This window comes from Manis pentadactyla, chromosome 15 (assembly GCF_030020395.1).
Source record: "Manis pentadactyla isolate mManPen7 chromosome 15, mManPen7.hap1, whole genome shotgun sequence".
In the NCBI taxonomy this organism is placed as follows: domain Eukaryota; kingdom Metazoa; phylum Chordata; class Mammalia; order Pholidota; family Manidae; genus Manis; species Manis pentadactyla.
Genome location: NC_080033.1, coordinates 45,990,832 through 46,007,234, shown reverse-complemented (window position 1 = coordinate 46,007,234; position 16,403 = coordinate 45,990,832). Strand labels below are relative to the sequence as shown.

General features: G+C 50.3%; 2 protein-coding genes across 4 annotated transcripts in view; one reads left to right on the top strand and one right to left on the bottom strand.

Annotated features, from left to right (window-relative positions):
• The window catches only part of NLRC5 (NLR family CARD domain containing 5), a 106,243-nt gene extending 90,513 nt beyond the window's left edge, over nt 1–15,730 (bottom strand). For 2 of the 3 annotated variants that reach the window (XM_036881081.2, XM_057493408.1), the window contains exon 1: nt 2,521–2,621. The gene's annotated coding sequence lies outside the window, so the exon portion shown is untranslated. Of the gene's footprint in view, nt 1–2,520; nt 2,622–15,317 lie in introns of those variants that run through there. The other variant, XM_036881080.2, reaches the window with a different exon arrangement.
• Nucleotides 1,046–4,102, top strand: LOC118910204 (protein transport protein Sec24A-like). The gene is made up of 4 exons (XM_057492887.1): nt 1,046–1,088; nt 2,315–2,772; nt 3,149–3,263; nt 3,829–4,102. Exons 1-4 carry the CDS (start codon nt 1,046–1,048, stop codon nt 3,954–3,956), a joined length of 744 nt encoding a protein of 247 aa, XP_057348870.1. The 3' UTR covers nt 3,957–4,102.
• Nucleotides 15,731–16,403: the final 673 nt, after the last annotated feature.

Genomic DNA, 16,403 nt, shown 5'->3' with positions numbered 1-16,403 from the left:
ACCAAAGGACTCCCCTTGTCCAGACAGCCTACACTAACCAGGCTGATCAATTTTTCAGATATTCTTTTTCTTCTCAAATCATCTGGTGTTTTCCTTGAAGACAAAGTTTCAGCCAAGGTAGACCTGGGCTACCAGCCAACACTCAAAAGATAAATCCAGTAAAGAAAACCAGTAGTTTACATCCTCAGAAAGCCTGCAAAAGCTTTTTACACGGTACTCACACTTACTTAAGTGATAATTACTTACTTAAGTAATTCGTAATTACTTAATCCTTAGGTGAGCTCTGTGAAGAAGGCAGAAGAGAGATTCTGGTAATGGCGAATTAGTTTCCTAGCTTTGTTACAGCTGTAACAAACGACCACAAACTGGGTGGGTTAAAATAAGAGAGACTGTTGTCTCACAGTTCTGGAGGCCAGAAATCTGGAATCAAGGTCTCAGCTGGGCCAAGGTCTCAGAGGCCTGTAGGGGAGGATCCTACGGTGCCTATTCCAGCTTCTGGTATTTGCTGGCAACTCTTCTTGGAGTCCTTTGGCTCCTAGATGTGTCGTTCCAATGTCTGCCTCTTTTGTCACATAGCTGTCTTTTTCCCACGCATCTCTATCTCCATATGCCAATCTTCTCTCTTATAATGGCACCAGTCATACTGAATTAAGAGCCCACCTACTCCAATATGACCTCATTTTAACTAGTTGGTTACATCTGCTACGACCTTATTTCCAAATACAGTCACATTCTGAAGTACTGGAGATAAGGAGTTTAACATATCTTTTTCAGGGACACAATTCAGTCCATAACAGATGAGGGAGGATGCACTAAGAAGTTTTGCTGACTTTTGCTCAGAGGGGAGGGGTTATGTGTGTTGGAGTGTAGGGGGACAGGCCTGGTCCTGCAAACACCCAGTCATTCTGTGTCTGGTTGAAGAATGAGGCTAAACATATTGTGAAACTCTTCAAAGAACTTTCCCTTCTGCCTGTCTGTCTTCATTAAGGCCCCATTCACCTCTCACTGCCTGCCTGTCTCTTCATTAAGACCCCATTCACCGCTCATGCTTATGCGGTACTTCGAGATTGACGATGCACTGGGCATATGTCATCTCATCCAACCCACGAAACATGTTTCGAATGACATATTATTACCCCCATTTTTACAGATGAGGAATCGAGGTTCTGAGAGATTAAATAGTCCACAGTCACCCAGCAAATCCATGGTGCTGTGAGCCCAGTCTACCTGCCTCCCATGCCAGATGCCAGGTCAGGCTGGCTCTGGGCTTTGGACACAAGGCAGGTGGGCACAATGTCTAGTCGTCGCTAGGTTCAGCAAGGTTTGAGGAGTGCACACTGTGTGGGGAGACTGGATGAATTCTGAAATCATCAGCTTTACCTCCCTCTCTGTCTCCAGTGGGAGACCAAGCCTAGTGCTTTTCTGGAATTATTGCTTGGTAGAGAGAAGGAAGAGCAATTTGGATGGATAAGTTTCCAGGTTCTGGCCGAGGGTCTACCCATCTCTGCCATCCCAGGTTTGGGAGGCAGGAAAGTGCTGGATTTCAAACTTTCTGTTTTAAGTCTGCAGAACCTGCAACCTTTTAAAAAGGGAGCGTAAGACCCTCAAAAGTGGATGGAGACTGTCCTTAAGGTTGAGTGGGAGAGTCTCTCCCACACCTCCCCAAGTGGCCACCCCAGCAAACTCCAGAACCTGGACTCCTAAGTGAGAAAACTGGTGGGAAACGAGACCAAAATACAAAAATCAAGTAACGAAACAAGGCACCCATGTATTACTTAAGAGGTTAAAATGTTCGGTAGAAATAGTCTGTGGAAATTTGACACTAAGAAACTATTGTTGAAATGTTTAAAGTATGCCGATGGTATTGTGGTTATGTATTTAAGACTCCTTGTCTTCAGGAAATTCTGAAATGTTTTGGCTGAGATGTTGTGGCGTCTGTTTGCCATAGTTTCCGAATGAGGTGTGTTAGAGACGGAACAGCGGGCCCTGGGCTGGTGACTGTTGAAGCTGAGCGGTGGTTACAAGGGGTTTCGTGGAACGAACCCAGCAAGATCGTGTGCCGCAACCCAAGTCTGTTTCTTCCGCTTTTGTCTGTGTTTGGAATTGTCCTTAATGAATGGCTTTTTTAGGTTAAAAAGTGAATTGTGCACAATGAGCAGCGTGCCTTCAGTAATTCTTCAAAAAGCAATGAAAAGGTGAGAGTCCAGGAGGTGACAGGAGCGTCGTGTAGGTGGGCAGCGCAGCGGCTGCCGCGGCTGCCAACCCGCGACCTGCCCTCCTGCGCGGCTCACCACTCACCCTCCAAACTCCGCAGGGTGGCAGGCTGAGCACTGCCCGGCGGTTCATCAGCCCATCCGTTCGCGCCCCCGGCCAGCTACCTGGCCACGCCCTGGGCCTCTGGCACCCAGCCCTTCAGCATCCCCTCCTCCGCGCGGCGTGCGCCCTTCGCCGCGCCTCCCCGCGCCCCGCGCCCCGCGCCCTGGCCGGGTCCCGCAGCCCCTCGGCGTGCTCTGCACTCACCGGCTGCGCTCCCGGCTCCGCCGCGCTCGTCTAGAAACTGAAAGTAGGCGCGGGGAGCTGAGCGGCTGGGGCTGGGAACCGGCTGCCGCTGCCGGGAAATCACGTGGATTCAAGTACCAGTCCGGCTCGGCCCCCGGGGAACAGGCGGGGGCGCACACCCGCTGCCCCGGGGCCCGCGCCTCCTGGAGCTCGGCGACTTTGCCAGCCGGACCCAGGGACAGCCCCGAGGGATGCGGGGGGCTCGCCTCCTTGGTGAGTGGGGAAACTGAGGCAGAGGCGTAAGGTTGGCTCACCCCGGGCGCGCTAGTTGGAGGTGGTCAGGGAGCCGCAGGAGGACCCCAGGCTGAGTTCAACTTTCTCTGCTAACCTGGGGATAAAGGAGGGATGGGACAGGATGGGAAAAGGGAGGTGTGCGCTGTGCAAGAGACTCGGAGCCCAGGGGTCCTGTCGTCTGTTTTGGGTTGCCCTCCGGAATGAAAGCAGAAGAGAGAGAATAACAATAATGATTGGTCTTACTAACTGAACCCTTGACTCTCTGGACGGTGCTGAACACTATCCACAAATTCATCTCATCTAATCCTCAAAATAACCCCAAAATGCAGGTATGAGCATTACCCCCATTTTACAGGTGAGCAAACTGAGCCTCAGAAAGGCAGTGAAGGAACTTGCCCAAGTCACACAGGGGACACAGGCAGAGATTGAGGAAGAGATGAAACAAAGAGGACAGGAGGGGCAGAAAGAAGGTGAGATGGCTCCCTGAGGCAGAATCAGCAGCAGTTTTGAATGGCGCTAACCTAGCTAACCTTGCAAAGCTTTACTACAACGTCCCTGGCTTTTTGCACACCTCCTGGGACAGGGAGCTCCTCTCCTTCGGAAGAGGACATATCCACACTGTGGAGGAGTTTGCCTAGCAGGCGGGTCTTCTACCCACCTCTCCTGGGCCTCCCCACAGTGAAGCTGCTTCACTCCCGAATCTCTTCTGTTCTGCTTTCCAGGCCGCATGCGTGGGGGTGTGAGTATGAGGCCCCTGCAAGTTTGGTCATGGGGACAACCATCAGCATCAGAAACTTGGGGTTCAAGTCTTACTCTTTAACTTATTGCCAAATGTCTTTACTTCTCTGAGCTTCAGTTTTGCCTTCTGTAAGATGATAATAATACTTTCACATAGAGAGGTCCTGAGAACTTGATTACTGGCAGTTGGAGCTGATACAGCCTGTGCCTGAAGCCCATAAGCCCATCCTTCTAGTTCTGGCCCCTTCTGCAGGCCCCACATACATCCCTGTGAGATGCAAACTGCCTCCCTTCTAGGACCAACTCAGACATGCAGAAATCGTGTGACACAAGGAATGGGAAGGGCATGGATTCTGCAGTCAAGTGCTTATGTGGGATTCTCAGTGCACCACTTCCAGCTGTGTGACCTTGGACAAATGCCCTGACCTCCCCAGGCCTTAGTTCCCTCATTTGCTACACGGGGTTTTTCCCGCTTCCCCAGGGCTCTGTGAACATGGTGGGGGATGGCTGAGAGTGTGAATGTGGGCTGTGAATGTGCATGCTGGACAAACTGATTATGTCCCAAGCTCAGGAAGTGCACTTCAGTCCCACTCACACACTCACGTTCAGTCAATGCCTACTGTGTGATTAGCCCTAGATCAGGTCCCAGGACACTCTGGCCCACTCCCTGTCCAGACTGCAGACAGCAGATGGACATATAGAGAAATAACCACAATCCAGACAGACAAATGCAGACGATTTTCAGATGCATTTAATTTTGAACTGCGCCTTGAGGGGAGCAGAAGAAAAGTTACTATCCCATTATGCAGATGAAGAGAGCCAGATAGTCCAGTGAGTTGCTGAAATTCACACAGCAATCTCAGGAGCAGAGCTGGTCTTGAACCCAATGCCCTTTCCACCCTGAAGGTACAAGGCCTGCCAAGATAGTTATCACTGAAGGAACTCCAGTAAACCTACCTTCCTTTCCAAACTCTCTCTGTCCTTAGCCTGACCTGTGACCTGGAGTCAGTCAGTAGCACACTGTTCCTTTGGTTGAAGGTGTGCAAGCTCCTCCAGTGCAAATTAAGAGACCATCAGTCATTTACACTTGAGTATGAACAAGGTAATAAGATTTCATGAATGGGAGATCAGAGGGAATCTTGAATGTTGGACTTTTGGGTAGGAAACTTGAGGTGTGAGAGTCAGGGGAACTGGAAGATGAAGCCCACATTTGCTGGGCATCTCTGTATGCTACGTACCTCATCTCCACAAAGTATGACCAATAGCTGGCATTCATGGAGCACTGAGTATGTACCAGCCACTCTTCTAGGTATTTGTGCTCATTCCTTTATTCTTCACAGCAGCTCTATTGTCTCTACTTTTACAGGTGAAGGAACGGAGGCAGAGAAGGTAGTAACATGCCTAAGATTGCACAGCTAGTGATGGAGGACTCAAGACTCAGACCCAGCAGGCCAGCTCCAGAGCCCCTGCCTCTGGCCACTGTGTGATACTCCCTCTAGGCTAACTCAGTCCTTACCAGAATGGTGCGTGGAAGATACTATTATCACCCTATTAAATAGATGAAGAAACTGAGGCACAGAAGGACCCAGACTAGTAACTGGAGGGGGATGGTATTGGGACCCAGGTTTGAAGGCCAGGCCTTTCCCCTACATTTCCCATCTGCCTGAGGCTGGTCCCAAACACTGGGGCCCTATCCTGTCCTGGGTCAGCAGCCCAGGTGACAGGATATGCTTCTGCAAGACCTCAGCCTTGGGCAGCCCTGTTTTCTCCCTAGCAGCAAGTGCAGCCTTCTCCTGGGAACAGATTTCAACTGTGTGGGAGCCAGAACCCCACCCAGTCTGGAGGGACCTCCTCATCTTTAGAGCTGGGCCTAGGTCAGAGCTTCTGGGTTTAGACAGAGGGGCCAGGACTTGGGAGAAGGGTCCAGCAGGCCAGTCCTGTTCTGGCAAGCTCTGGGACTCACTGTCTCCTTCTGCTTAGTGCAGTGACATGTGAGTGCCCTCCCAAGGCAGACCTGGCTGAGATGCTCTCCCAGGATGGGGAAGGAAGTAGGGGGGACTGTAGCTTTCTGGAGCAGAAACAAGCCCCCAGGGCCTCTAGGGTCCTGCCTGGGCTGGGGTCCATAGTGACCTCTCTGTCTGGGGAAGGAGCTGCCCAGATCTGCTAGGCTATCCTGACACTGTCCCTGTGGCATCCGGGTGGGAGGAAGGTGGGAGGCTAGAGGCCTGGGCCTTCCCAGCTCGCTTAAGTGAGCACTCTGAGCTAGAGTGAGGCTCCTGACTGGTGTCACCACCCCAATGGCCTGGAATTTCTACATTGCCCTCAGGACTCAGGGACTTGGTGAGCTGGTCAGGAGAGAAGATGGAATCTTCGATGGTGGGTGGGCAAAGGGGCTGAAAGGACTTGGTGCTGTGGGGCACGGGGAGAGAGGGTCTGAGAGACACTGTCTGCTGACCAAGGGGGAGGCTAAGAAACCCAACCAGGACAATCCCAGCTCCTACCCTTTTCCTCTCCCGAAGCCACACAGGCAAGCAGATACTCAAAAAGAAGGCAGGGCCAGCTCCAAAATACCCTCTTCCCACCCAAGTAATGGTGTCTGAGATTATACCGTTAGAGTCACCTCATGTGGACAAATATCCCACAGCACCAGGGTCAAAAGGGGTTCTGGAGACGATCCAGTCCAACACTCATTTTATAAGAAGGGAACCTGAGGCTCAGGGCTGGGCTTGAACCAGGTCCTGGCCTTCCAGCCTAGGGTTCTTTGTGCCACTTCAGGTTGCCCAGAGCAGACGTGCACCCTGGAGGGAGCGGAGCCATCCAGTCGGGGACAGAGAGAGGATTCTTCAGGGGCCGGGCCCAGGATCCTCACTGGTGCACACTGCCACCACGGGGGTGAGACACTCGGGACTCCGGGTGGCTGGAGAGTTAGAGGCACGTGCAGCTCTGCCTGAAAAGAGCCTGAAAGGATGAGAGCCTCCTTGTGAGGCTCGTGTCCCCCAAACCCCTTCCAGCACACACTGAAAAGACAACCTAAGGGATGCCCACGTGGTGACCATCGACCCCAGGAGGCTCGGGATGAACTCGGAGCTGCTTTGCCCTTGAGAGGCCCACTGTGAGTCACACGAGTCACACAAGTGACAGAGGACAAATAGCCCCACCTCCGGATGGGCATGCATTCGTCCATGTCCGGGAAAAATCCCTCCCCTCCCTTCCTGCCCACCCCCCAGGAGGGGCCTCCCCCGCGTGGTCCCTGCTAGGCCCTGGGGAGGGGGGCTCTGACTGTCATCCCACCCCTCAGAGGGGAAACCAAGGCCCAGGAAGCAGCCAGTGCTCTCCTGCCCCCTTCCACCCCCTTAATCCATGCCACCAGGATCCTGTTTCCCCAGCCTAGGGGCCTTCCCAACAGCCGCAGGGAGGCTCACAAGCCACAAGGGAAGGATCATCTGGTCTCATCCCTCTGGTCCTGTTGCCTGATTTCTTTCAGGGCCTTCTGTCTGCTTTCTTTAGGACATGACGTACCACAGGGCTTATTTCTCCCAGTCTACCCAAGGCCATTTATCTCCATCAAGTTGGAAATGGCTTCAGTTTAATCCCCAAATCTAAAAGAGATAAGAATTTGGCCCTCTACTGTGTCCCCATCCTCCAGAAAAGAAACTCTAGGGATACTTCTAAGTGCTTCTGTTAAATATTTAAGGCTGTCCACAGGAGAGCTCTTGTGAGCACTACCTTGACACCTGCCATTCCAGCCGCTAGGCCTTTGCTCAGGCAGGCCCTTCCTTCTGTTACACCCTCCCTCCTGTCTTCATGGTACCTCCTCCTCATAGTTAAGACTCTAGGTAGGGATCTTAGTCCCCGAGCAGTCAGGTCGTAAGTCCTGAAGGAAAGGAGCCATATTTCCCCATCAATGTCCAGTGTCTGACACCAGAGGGACCAGGGAGAGATTTGCTAAGTCAGCCACCCCCTTTCTCTTCTGCAGTACACACTTGGGGTCCAGGGGGCCTAAGAAGAGTTTCTTCCTCGAGCAGGAGGCTCGGGGTGATATCCTGGGAGAAAAACCAGATTCACTGTGAGCCAGGGCCCTCCTCAGAGCAGAGAGCAGCCCGCCACCCGAGCCTCTCACCTCTCTGCACTGAGAGATTGGAGAGGTGTGGGGAGCAGTGGTCCCCGGGAGCCTTAGGGTCAGGCCTAGCTACTGATCTGCTGAGAACTGAGGGATGTGGCCCAGTACCTGCGGCTTTAGGATAATGTGAGCTGTTCTCCTGGATTCTCACTTATCCACACACCCAGCTTCTTCGGTGTTGGTGAGAAATGAGAGTGCATCAGGACTTTCCCACATAGCTCAATTTCTCCACCCTCAAAATGAAACATTCGTCAAAGCAAGATGAGAATTCACCTGCTGGCCATTGGATTAGCAGCATTTTCATACTCAGAAGACCAAATTCACTGGATTGGCGCTACTCCAAGGATGGACCTCGATCAGCAGCCTAAGCACCACTGGGAGGGAAGCTGATAGAAATGTGGATCCTCAAGCCCTACCCCAGGCCTACCAAATCAGAAATTCTGAGAGTTAGGCCCAGGAATCTATGTTTTAACAACCCCTGCAGGTGAGTCTGATACATGCCAAAGTTTGAGATGCACAGCACTAGATAACTTTCAAACAGCCTCTTCATTTTGAGTTTTGAGCTATATAAGCACCTTTCCTGACCATCATTTTTTCTTCATAGTTCTGGGCACAATTAGTGGTTAAGTAGTCTTTTGTTTGGCTAGTTAGTTATTGTCTATCTCTACCCATTAGACTACAAGCTTCATGAAGTCAGGAGCCATATGGGCCTGGCCCAGAGTAAGCAGATACTGTTTAAAATACATACATATATACATACATCAAAGTTCTGGGGGTGCAGAAACTACTGACTCTGGTATAAATGTGACATATGACCTTGAACAAGTATCCTGGTGCTCAGCCTCTGGAGCTCCCGTGTATAGTGAAGGGGAGGGCCCAGCTGACCCTTGAGGGTCACTCCCACTCTCAGCTGTTTTAAGCAGGGACTCAGTTTAATGTCTCCCCAATCCCACCATCCCACAGCAGCACCAACCGTATCTTGTATTCCCCCCAAAGCCTCTTGTGGCTTCTACTGCCTCCTTCTAGACTTTAGGCTCCATGATATGATCTCAACTTACCTCCAGGCCTGGTCTGCAACTCCTTCACCCCCAAATAACCCTTCCCCACCAGGCACACTGGGATCCCCCCATCAATCCTATCAGTGTTCTTCCCCCACCGGGACACCTTCCCGTGGCTCTCTCCCTGCCCCTTGAGGTGCAGTTAAACCTGCCTTCTGGAAGCTCTCCAACACATAAAAGTCTTGGCTAGCAGATTCCTCAAAAGCATTTATGTCCACAGCCAGACTCAAAAGCAAGAAGGAGAGTGTCCAGAACTGGGGAAAAATAAGAGGGAACCCCCTGAAAAGTCGAGAGGAAGGATAAAACGGAACATTCTGGGATGGGGAGGCAAAAGGTGTTGGCTAGAGTACTCTGGATTTTTTAGATTCCTATATAATCAAAAAAGAAAGAAAGAAAATAATCCAAAATTTTCAGAGATTTTTAAAAGACTAAATGCAACATGCTCTCCTGGATTGGATCCTGGGATAGACAAGGGATAGATCAGCGGAAAAACTGGTAGGATTCAAATAAAGTCTGGAATTTGGTTAAGGGCAAATATACCAATGTTAACCTCTTAGTTATGGCAAATTTACCACAGGTGTGAACGACTGTGATTTTCTTCTTAAGACTTTTCTCTCTTTTGCACAAAGTGCCTGCATTTCTTTTGTCTTTAGTTTCATACAAAGGGCCGTTAGGCATAGTACCGATCCTCAATTCTGTTTTTTTTATTGAAATATAGTTGATATACAATATGATTCTCAGTTCCTTATCCACAATGACAAAATCAAGCAAGCACTGGAGATTACAAGCTTTTTCTTAAGTTTGTCAGCAAACCTGGCCATTTAATGGATGGGAGGCTGTTTTCTCACTTCATTTGACTGTTCACATGTGGAGAAATATCAGTGAGCTCGATTGTGGGGTGACATCCAGAGCCCGTGAAGCGTGTCCTAAGAAACATCCAGTGCACACACACTGACCTGCCTTTCTAAAGTGAACGAAATTCTGAATTTGAAAATTCATGTGGCCTTGATGGATATGCACAAGGGTTTGTGGGCCTGTGTAATAAACACCCATGTCCTACCGCCCAGCCTAGGAAAGAAAATATTATTATAACCATCAAGTCTCCCATGTGTGCCCCTCCATAACGTGTATGACATGATTTTGAATATCAGGAGGATAGCCATGTTTTAGAAATTACCAGTCACACCAGAGGTAGGTGGTGAGAACTTGGGGGTTTCAGAGGCCTACCTGCAGGCTGGGTGCCCCAGTCCCCACCTCCCTCCACACCCACCTCCCCTCTTTAAAAGTGTAAGCCACAGAAAGCTGCCTGCCTGGATGTGGGAAGAGGAATTACACCGTCATGGAAGGACTGACCACGACACCTGTGTTCTGAAGCTCTTGGTTGGCATCTTGAGGCAGTGGGCAGCTAGTTAGTGGGGAAGGCATGGAAAAGCTGGCGGAGGCAGGGAGGGTCCCGTGGCCAGGACAGGGACCCTTCAGGACAGCTGTGGCCACTGCCCCTGGAGATAGGAGGGATGAGGCTGATGCAGGGTTCGTGGCGCTGGGAAGAGGAAGCTACCTGGGCAGTGGCTGGGCCCCAGGCTGGGCTCTGACACTTGAGCCCTAGGCCCCAACCCATCACTAAATTGTCAGTAACCTGAGCATGACTCTTGCTCTCTGTGGCCTTAAACTTTCTCAGTCTGTGTAGCAGTGAAGCTGTCCCTTGCCCTGCCCACATCTCAGAGTGTGGTAAGGGTGCCTTCCTTCACTTAGCCTGCTGTGCCTCACCTTCTTCATCTGCAAAATCGGGATATAATAGTACCTCCCTCACAGGGTTGTTGCCAGGATTAAATGAGAGAATCCATTTAAAGAGCTTAGAACAGCCCCACTGCTTGGTAATCCACCAAAAGCTGCTGCTGTTGCTTTGGTTTAACAATATTCATGGAATACTGACTCTGCTCCAGCCTTGGGTGAGGAGGTGGGGTGCAGCAGAGAGCCAAACAGATGGGGTCTCTACCTTCAGGAAGCTCAGCACTTATTGTATGATTCCAGAAGTAAATGTCAAATGGCACCACAGGAGTATTTTAAAGGAGAGAGCGCCAGGCTGTAGTTTGAGGGACCTCGAGAGGGGATCTAACCTAGTGGTATGGAGATAGGCAGGGTGAGATGAGGTGAGGTGAGGTGGGTGCAGAGGGAGGCAGGGAGTAGACAAGATGAGAAGGAATCAGATGGGGGAGTGAGGGGGAAGCATTCTGGGAAGAGGGAACAGCATGTGCAAAGGCCTTGTGGAGGGAGCATGGCTAATGTGGGGAATAAGGCTCAGGAGTGTGGCCTGAGGTGACCTGGGCAGGTGGTTAGGACCTGCAATTTGCAGACTGTTGGACTGGGCTCAGGGAGATCTCTCCCAACAAACAGTTGAACTAGTGGCTACATTGCAATAAAAGGTTTTATTTGATGCATAGCTGAGCTCAGAAGAAAGAAAGGAATAATCCCAGAAACTAGAGATGAAGAGGAACTAAGAATTACAACTATAAGTAGGATGCCCAGAGAGCAAGAACCAGGATGTGGGTTCAAACCATACTGGCTTGGGTTTTAACACTCTCAGAGGGAGGGGAGTGAGATCAGGAGGTAGAATGAAGACATCTCGTCTTGGTGGAGAGGAGAATAAACAACTTCACCCACCAAAGGAAGCCACAGGGGTGCTGGGATGGGGGTGGGGGTGGTGGCATAATTTGAAAACCCATGCCCATGTACATGCACCTCTAAAATACGTATTTTTGCTGCCTGGCTGTTGCAGGACTTCCTGAGCTGAGAATTACCCTAAAAACATATCCAGACTAATGAACAATGTAGCCTTTGGGGTCCTTGGCAGGAATAAGTGCAACATCTTTCTCCAGGGAAATGTAGATAATCCAGGCAGCAGAGTGTGTTCAGAGGAAAACCAAATTCCACTAAAGAGGAGCGAGCAAGAAAAAGAAAATTACAGACCACGTGAGGAAACCATCCACTCCTAGAGAGAACCGGCAACGCAACCAACCAGAGACGAGCCCCCGAAGGATCTGACATAATAGAACAATCTGTAAGAAAGTACAAAGGAACTCATTTTTAATGATTAAATAATAGAGCCATAATGAAATCACAGGACTCCAGGAGGGGAGAAAGAGAACAGTTAGATTGGAAAATGAACTCAATAGAATTTCTAGAAATAAAAAATTATTGATATTAAAATGAAAAACCCAGAGAATGAAGTAAACAGATGAGACACAACTATAAAATGAATGAGTGGATTGAAACAGATGTCTGAAGAAAGCATCCAGAATTTAACATAAAGATTTAAGGAGATGGATCTAACCACAGAGCAAATAAGAGACCCATGGGAAGAAATGAGAAGGCCCAACATACATCTAATGGAAATTGAAGAAGTTAAGAAGAAATAAGGAAGAGGCAATAATTGGAAAGACAGTGACTGAGAAATGTCCAGAGCTGATGAAAGACATCAACCCTTAAACTGAAAAATTATGCTGAATCCAAAACAACTAGATTAGAGAAAGACAGGAGCCAGAAAATGCAGGCACCCCAGTGCTCATGTCAGAGAATTTTGCCTTTATCCTAACACTCCCTTTATCCTTCGGTAAGTTTTAAGCAGGCAAGTGAATGATGATCTTTTTCCCCCCCTGAGGCTGCTGTGGGGAGCAGATAGTAGGACACATCAGGATGCAGGGAACCCCACTAGGTGCCTGTAGATGATGGGTCCTCACAAAAGAAAATGGAAGCCTGGCCTAGGGTAGAGACAGAGACAGGGAGACGTAGACAGATTCTAGAAATATTGAGGTCATAGAATGGACAGGACTCAGTAATGGGAATGAGGGAGAAGAACAGGTCAAGGACATGCCTGAGATTCTGAGCTGCATACCTAGGAGAAGAGAGACAGTCACAGAGCTGAATTCACAGGCTGGAAAGGAGGTCTACAGTGCCCAAGGGGAGAAGAACCATCCTCTGTTAGAAGAGAAGGACAGCAGGAAGGTGGGAGTGTTGGTAGGACTGGGAAGAAGAAGATGAAGGACGCTATTGATGGCACTGCCCAGCTCTCTGGGAAGCAGAAGGCAAGGCTGTGGAGAGGGCTTGGGAGACAGGAAGGGGTGGCTGGAAATTTGAGGATGGTGAAGAAGGACTGAAGCTGTCACTGCAGTGGGTGGGGAAATGAGTTGACCAGAAAGCTGGGGGAGGCTACCAGAAAGGCTGAGGGTCTGCTGGAGGTAGGGATCACGGCTTCCCAGTGGACCCTTGCATCGAGGACTGGATTATGGACATCACTGCCACTGGGCAGAGCAGGCAGAGACTGTGACCCCCAAGGAGCCTGCCTGAGGTTGGCTTTAGAATCAGGAGTAATAGTCCCATTCTATTGCTGGGGCCCTCTGAGCTTGGGGTTGGTCATGTGGTTCCAGCCCCCCGCAAGGCCCTATGGCATGGGTGGCACTCATCCAGCAGAAGCGTAGAGCACAGTCTTGCAGGCATCACAGCTGGGCTCAACCCCAGCTCTGCCACTTACTAACAGTTTCCCGGTGTATGAATGCAGACCGTGAAAGAGCCTCGCTCCCGGGGTGAGCAAGCACTGAGTGAAGCAAGACCCGTAGAAGGTCTAGCTCAGTGCCTCACACCTAGAAGGAGCTTAGAGTTAACTACTGCAATTGGTGTCATTGTTATTGGCTGTGTGGGGTCTCCTGAAAAAAGGGCAGAATTGGGTATGCATGAGGTAGAAACCAAGTGGGGATGAGACAGTTACATGCTGAGAGATTTCCAGGTTGGTATTCAAGCCCTGGTTCTCCAGCACTGCCTAAAAAGAGACAGAGAAGGGATAGGGGTGTATGGGAAGGTCAGTCCTCAGAAGGAAACTACAGGGAGAGGGTGGAGTATCAGGGGCTGGATCCTTCCCCAAACCCAACGCCCAAGCTCCCAGACAAGATTTGAGAAGCTCCGTGAAGGGTGTGATGCAGGGAACCCCTGGCTAGCCTCAGGAGGCCTGGTTCTGGTCCCTGTTCTGCCATACACAGGCTGTGTGGCCTTGGGCAAGTCTTTTCCCCTCTGTGCACCTCAGTTTCCCCACTGGTTCAGTGATAGGTATGGACTGAAAACCACCTACGCTTCCCTAGTGTAACCTAAGGTGAAGAGTACGGGCCTTAGTGCCACCTCCTTATAAGCTGTGTGGTCTCAGGCAAGTCATCTACCCTCTCCGAGCTTTGTTTTTGTTCTTTGTAAAGCGGAGGTAACAGTAGGACTCATCTCACAGGGTGAGTGCAACAACGATAACTGCAGCTCAGACATTAACAGCAGCTCACATTCAATGCATACTTACTATGTGCCATAGTATTATGGCACATAATACAAATATAATACATAATGCTATATGTATTAAAGCACCCAGCGCATAGTAGGCCCCACTAGATGCTGGCCTTTGGTATTAATGCTCCAGCTTAGATGGTCCACAGCATCTTTGTGCGACGTCTAGAGTGCACACTCCACTCCCCACCTGTGTGCGCACAAGCATACATGGCACGTGCTCATGTGGATTCCACAGCAGCCAAGCCCACCCCACTCACTTTAGACCCTTCCCCCATCAGGCTGAGCATTTGTTCATCACCTAGTTCCCAAGGGCTGGCCGTGTCCAACCACAGTGTGGGGTAGACCAGACAGATGTGGTCACCACCTTCCCAGGATATATTCTGGTAAAGATATCAGTCAGAACATCTGGTGACCATGAGCATCCAGGCCAGCCCTTCACCTACAGGGAACAGTCAGCTGAGCCTCAGGCCCTGTTCGCTGAAGTCAGGAAAAGAAGCCACTGCGCATTTCCCTGCCCCTCCATCACCAGCCCAAGGACTGTGAACGGGCTCCGGGAGCATCCTCCAACCTCAGAAATGATCCTCTGGTTCACTTTTCTGAAGAAAGACTCCATCGCAGAGATGACTGTTGTCCCCTTGAGCTCCTTCTCGTCTCTCTGAGTTCTGTAATACCCAAGTTTTAGCTGAGCTCGTGGCTGCCTGGGCTCAGCTTCCCCTACAATAAGTGTGGCCATGAGATCAGGTGGAGACCAATGGGATGTGAGCAGAAGTGACCATGTAGATAACAGCCGCACCCTGCAGATGGCTGAGCAACAGGACAGAAGGAGCCTGGGGGCCTGACAGCACGGTGCCACCAAGCCACCCTGGACTGCACACACTTGGATCATTACTTGAGGGAAATAAATGTCTATCTTGTTTAGGCCACTGTTGTTTTGGGTCATTTTGTTACAGCAGCAGAACTGACACCCTAAGGTTATATATACCCTAAAGTTATCCTAAGCTTATATATATACATCCTAATAGAGGTAGCTTCCTGCAGCTGGGGCAGAGTCAACATGAGGGATGGAGCACAGCATGGGAGTGTCTGCATCAAGAGCCATGCCCTCGCTGATGCTACCGGACTACCCCAGCCCCTTCTGAATTTCCACTTCTAGAGGGGACTGCCCTGCCCTCAGATCATTCACACTGCAGGCCCAGCCACTGGCATGGTGTTCCCAGAGAGACAAAGTTCCTGTTCCAGGTTTGGGCAGCAGAGGGAGTGGAGAGGTGGAGAGGAGGGGAAGGATTTACCTCTCAGAAAGACAGCACCAGGCTCACTCCCCACTGCACTGCTCAGCCACGCCACCAATTTGCTGGTGCAGCGCCCAGAAGGTCTACCAGACCTGGGGTTTCACAGTTCTTCAGTGCCTCTGTTCACTGAGCACTTACTGCATGCCAGAGGCCAAAGAACCAGGCACATCCCTCAGACTGGCCACATCCCTCTCTGCCGGCCATGGACCACAGCGGCTCCTCAGAAAGATGGTTACAGTGTAGAAACAGGGGACAGGGGCTTGGGGATGTTTGATACCCCAGACTCAAAGTCTGCTCCTCCACTTCCCAGCTGGAACGGTCCCCTCACCTCCCTGAATTTCAGTTTCTTCATCCATAAAATGAGGCAGGAACGCACAAAGCTGGTGGGACACATTCAGACTCTCCCCAAGCCCTCACCCTGGGTCTAACTTCAGCTTGCAGAATACAACAGAATAAAAATAGCTAACGTGCACCAAGCACCTACTGTGTGCTGGGTGCAGTGCTGAGGTTTGCATGCATTTCCTAGTGTGAGCCGCACAACCACCCCATCAGGTGGTTACTACTGTTGTATCTACGGAACAGCGAGGGAACTGGCTCAGACAGTTTACGTGGTGGCTTAAAAAGCCTCCACTGAGCTGGGATTTGATCCTGGGTCTGTCCCCGCCCAAATCCTGCCTTATAAGCCGCTATGAAGTACTGTGCCCAGCAGTGAGAATCCAGCTATACCTGGTGTCTTCCCTTTGTGTTCTGTTCCATTCAATCCTATTTCTTTTCAAGAGAGTAGTATAAAGAATTCCCATTGTACCCACTAGCCAACTTCACCTAATATCAGTCACGGCCAATCGCATTTTATCTCTACTCCACCCAAGTCCGTTTCAGCTATGTATTGATGAATCCATTCTATGGCAATCTGGTCTTATTGAATTATAGATGATTTATTAAGGATAATGTCTCATAATTCTTCAGTTACCTTTGCCATGTCTGATCTGTGTATAGGTCTAAGATGGCTTTATCCTTTTTTCACAGAAGGAGAAACCGAATCCCAATGTCACACAGAGAGAGGCTGGGACATCCCCACTCCAACCC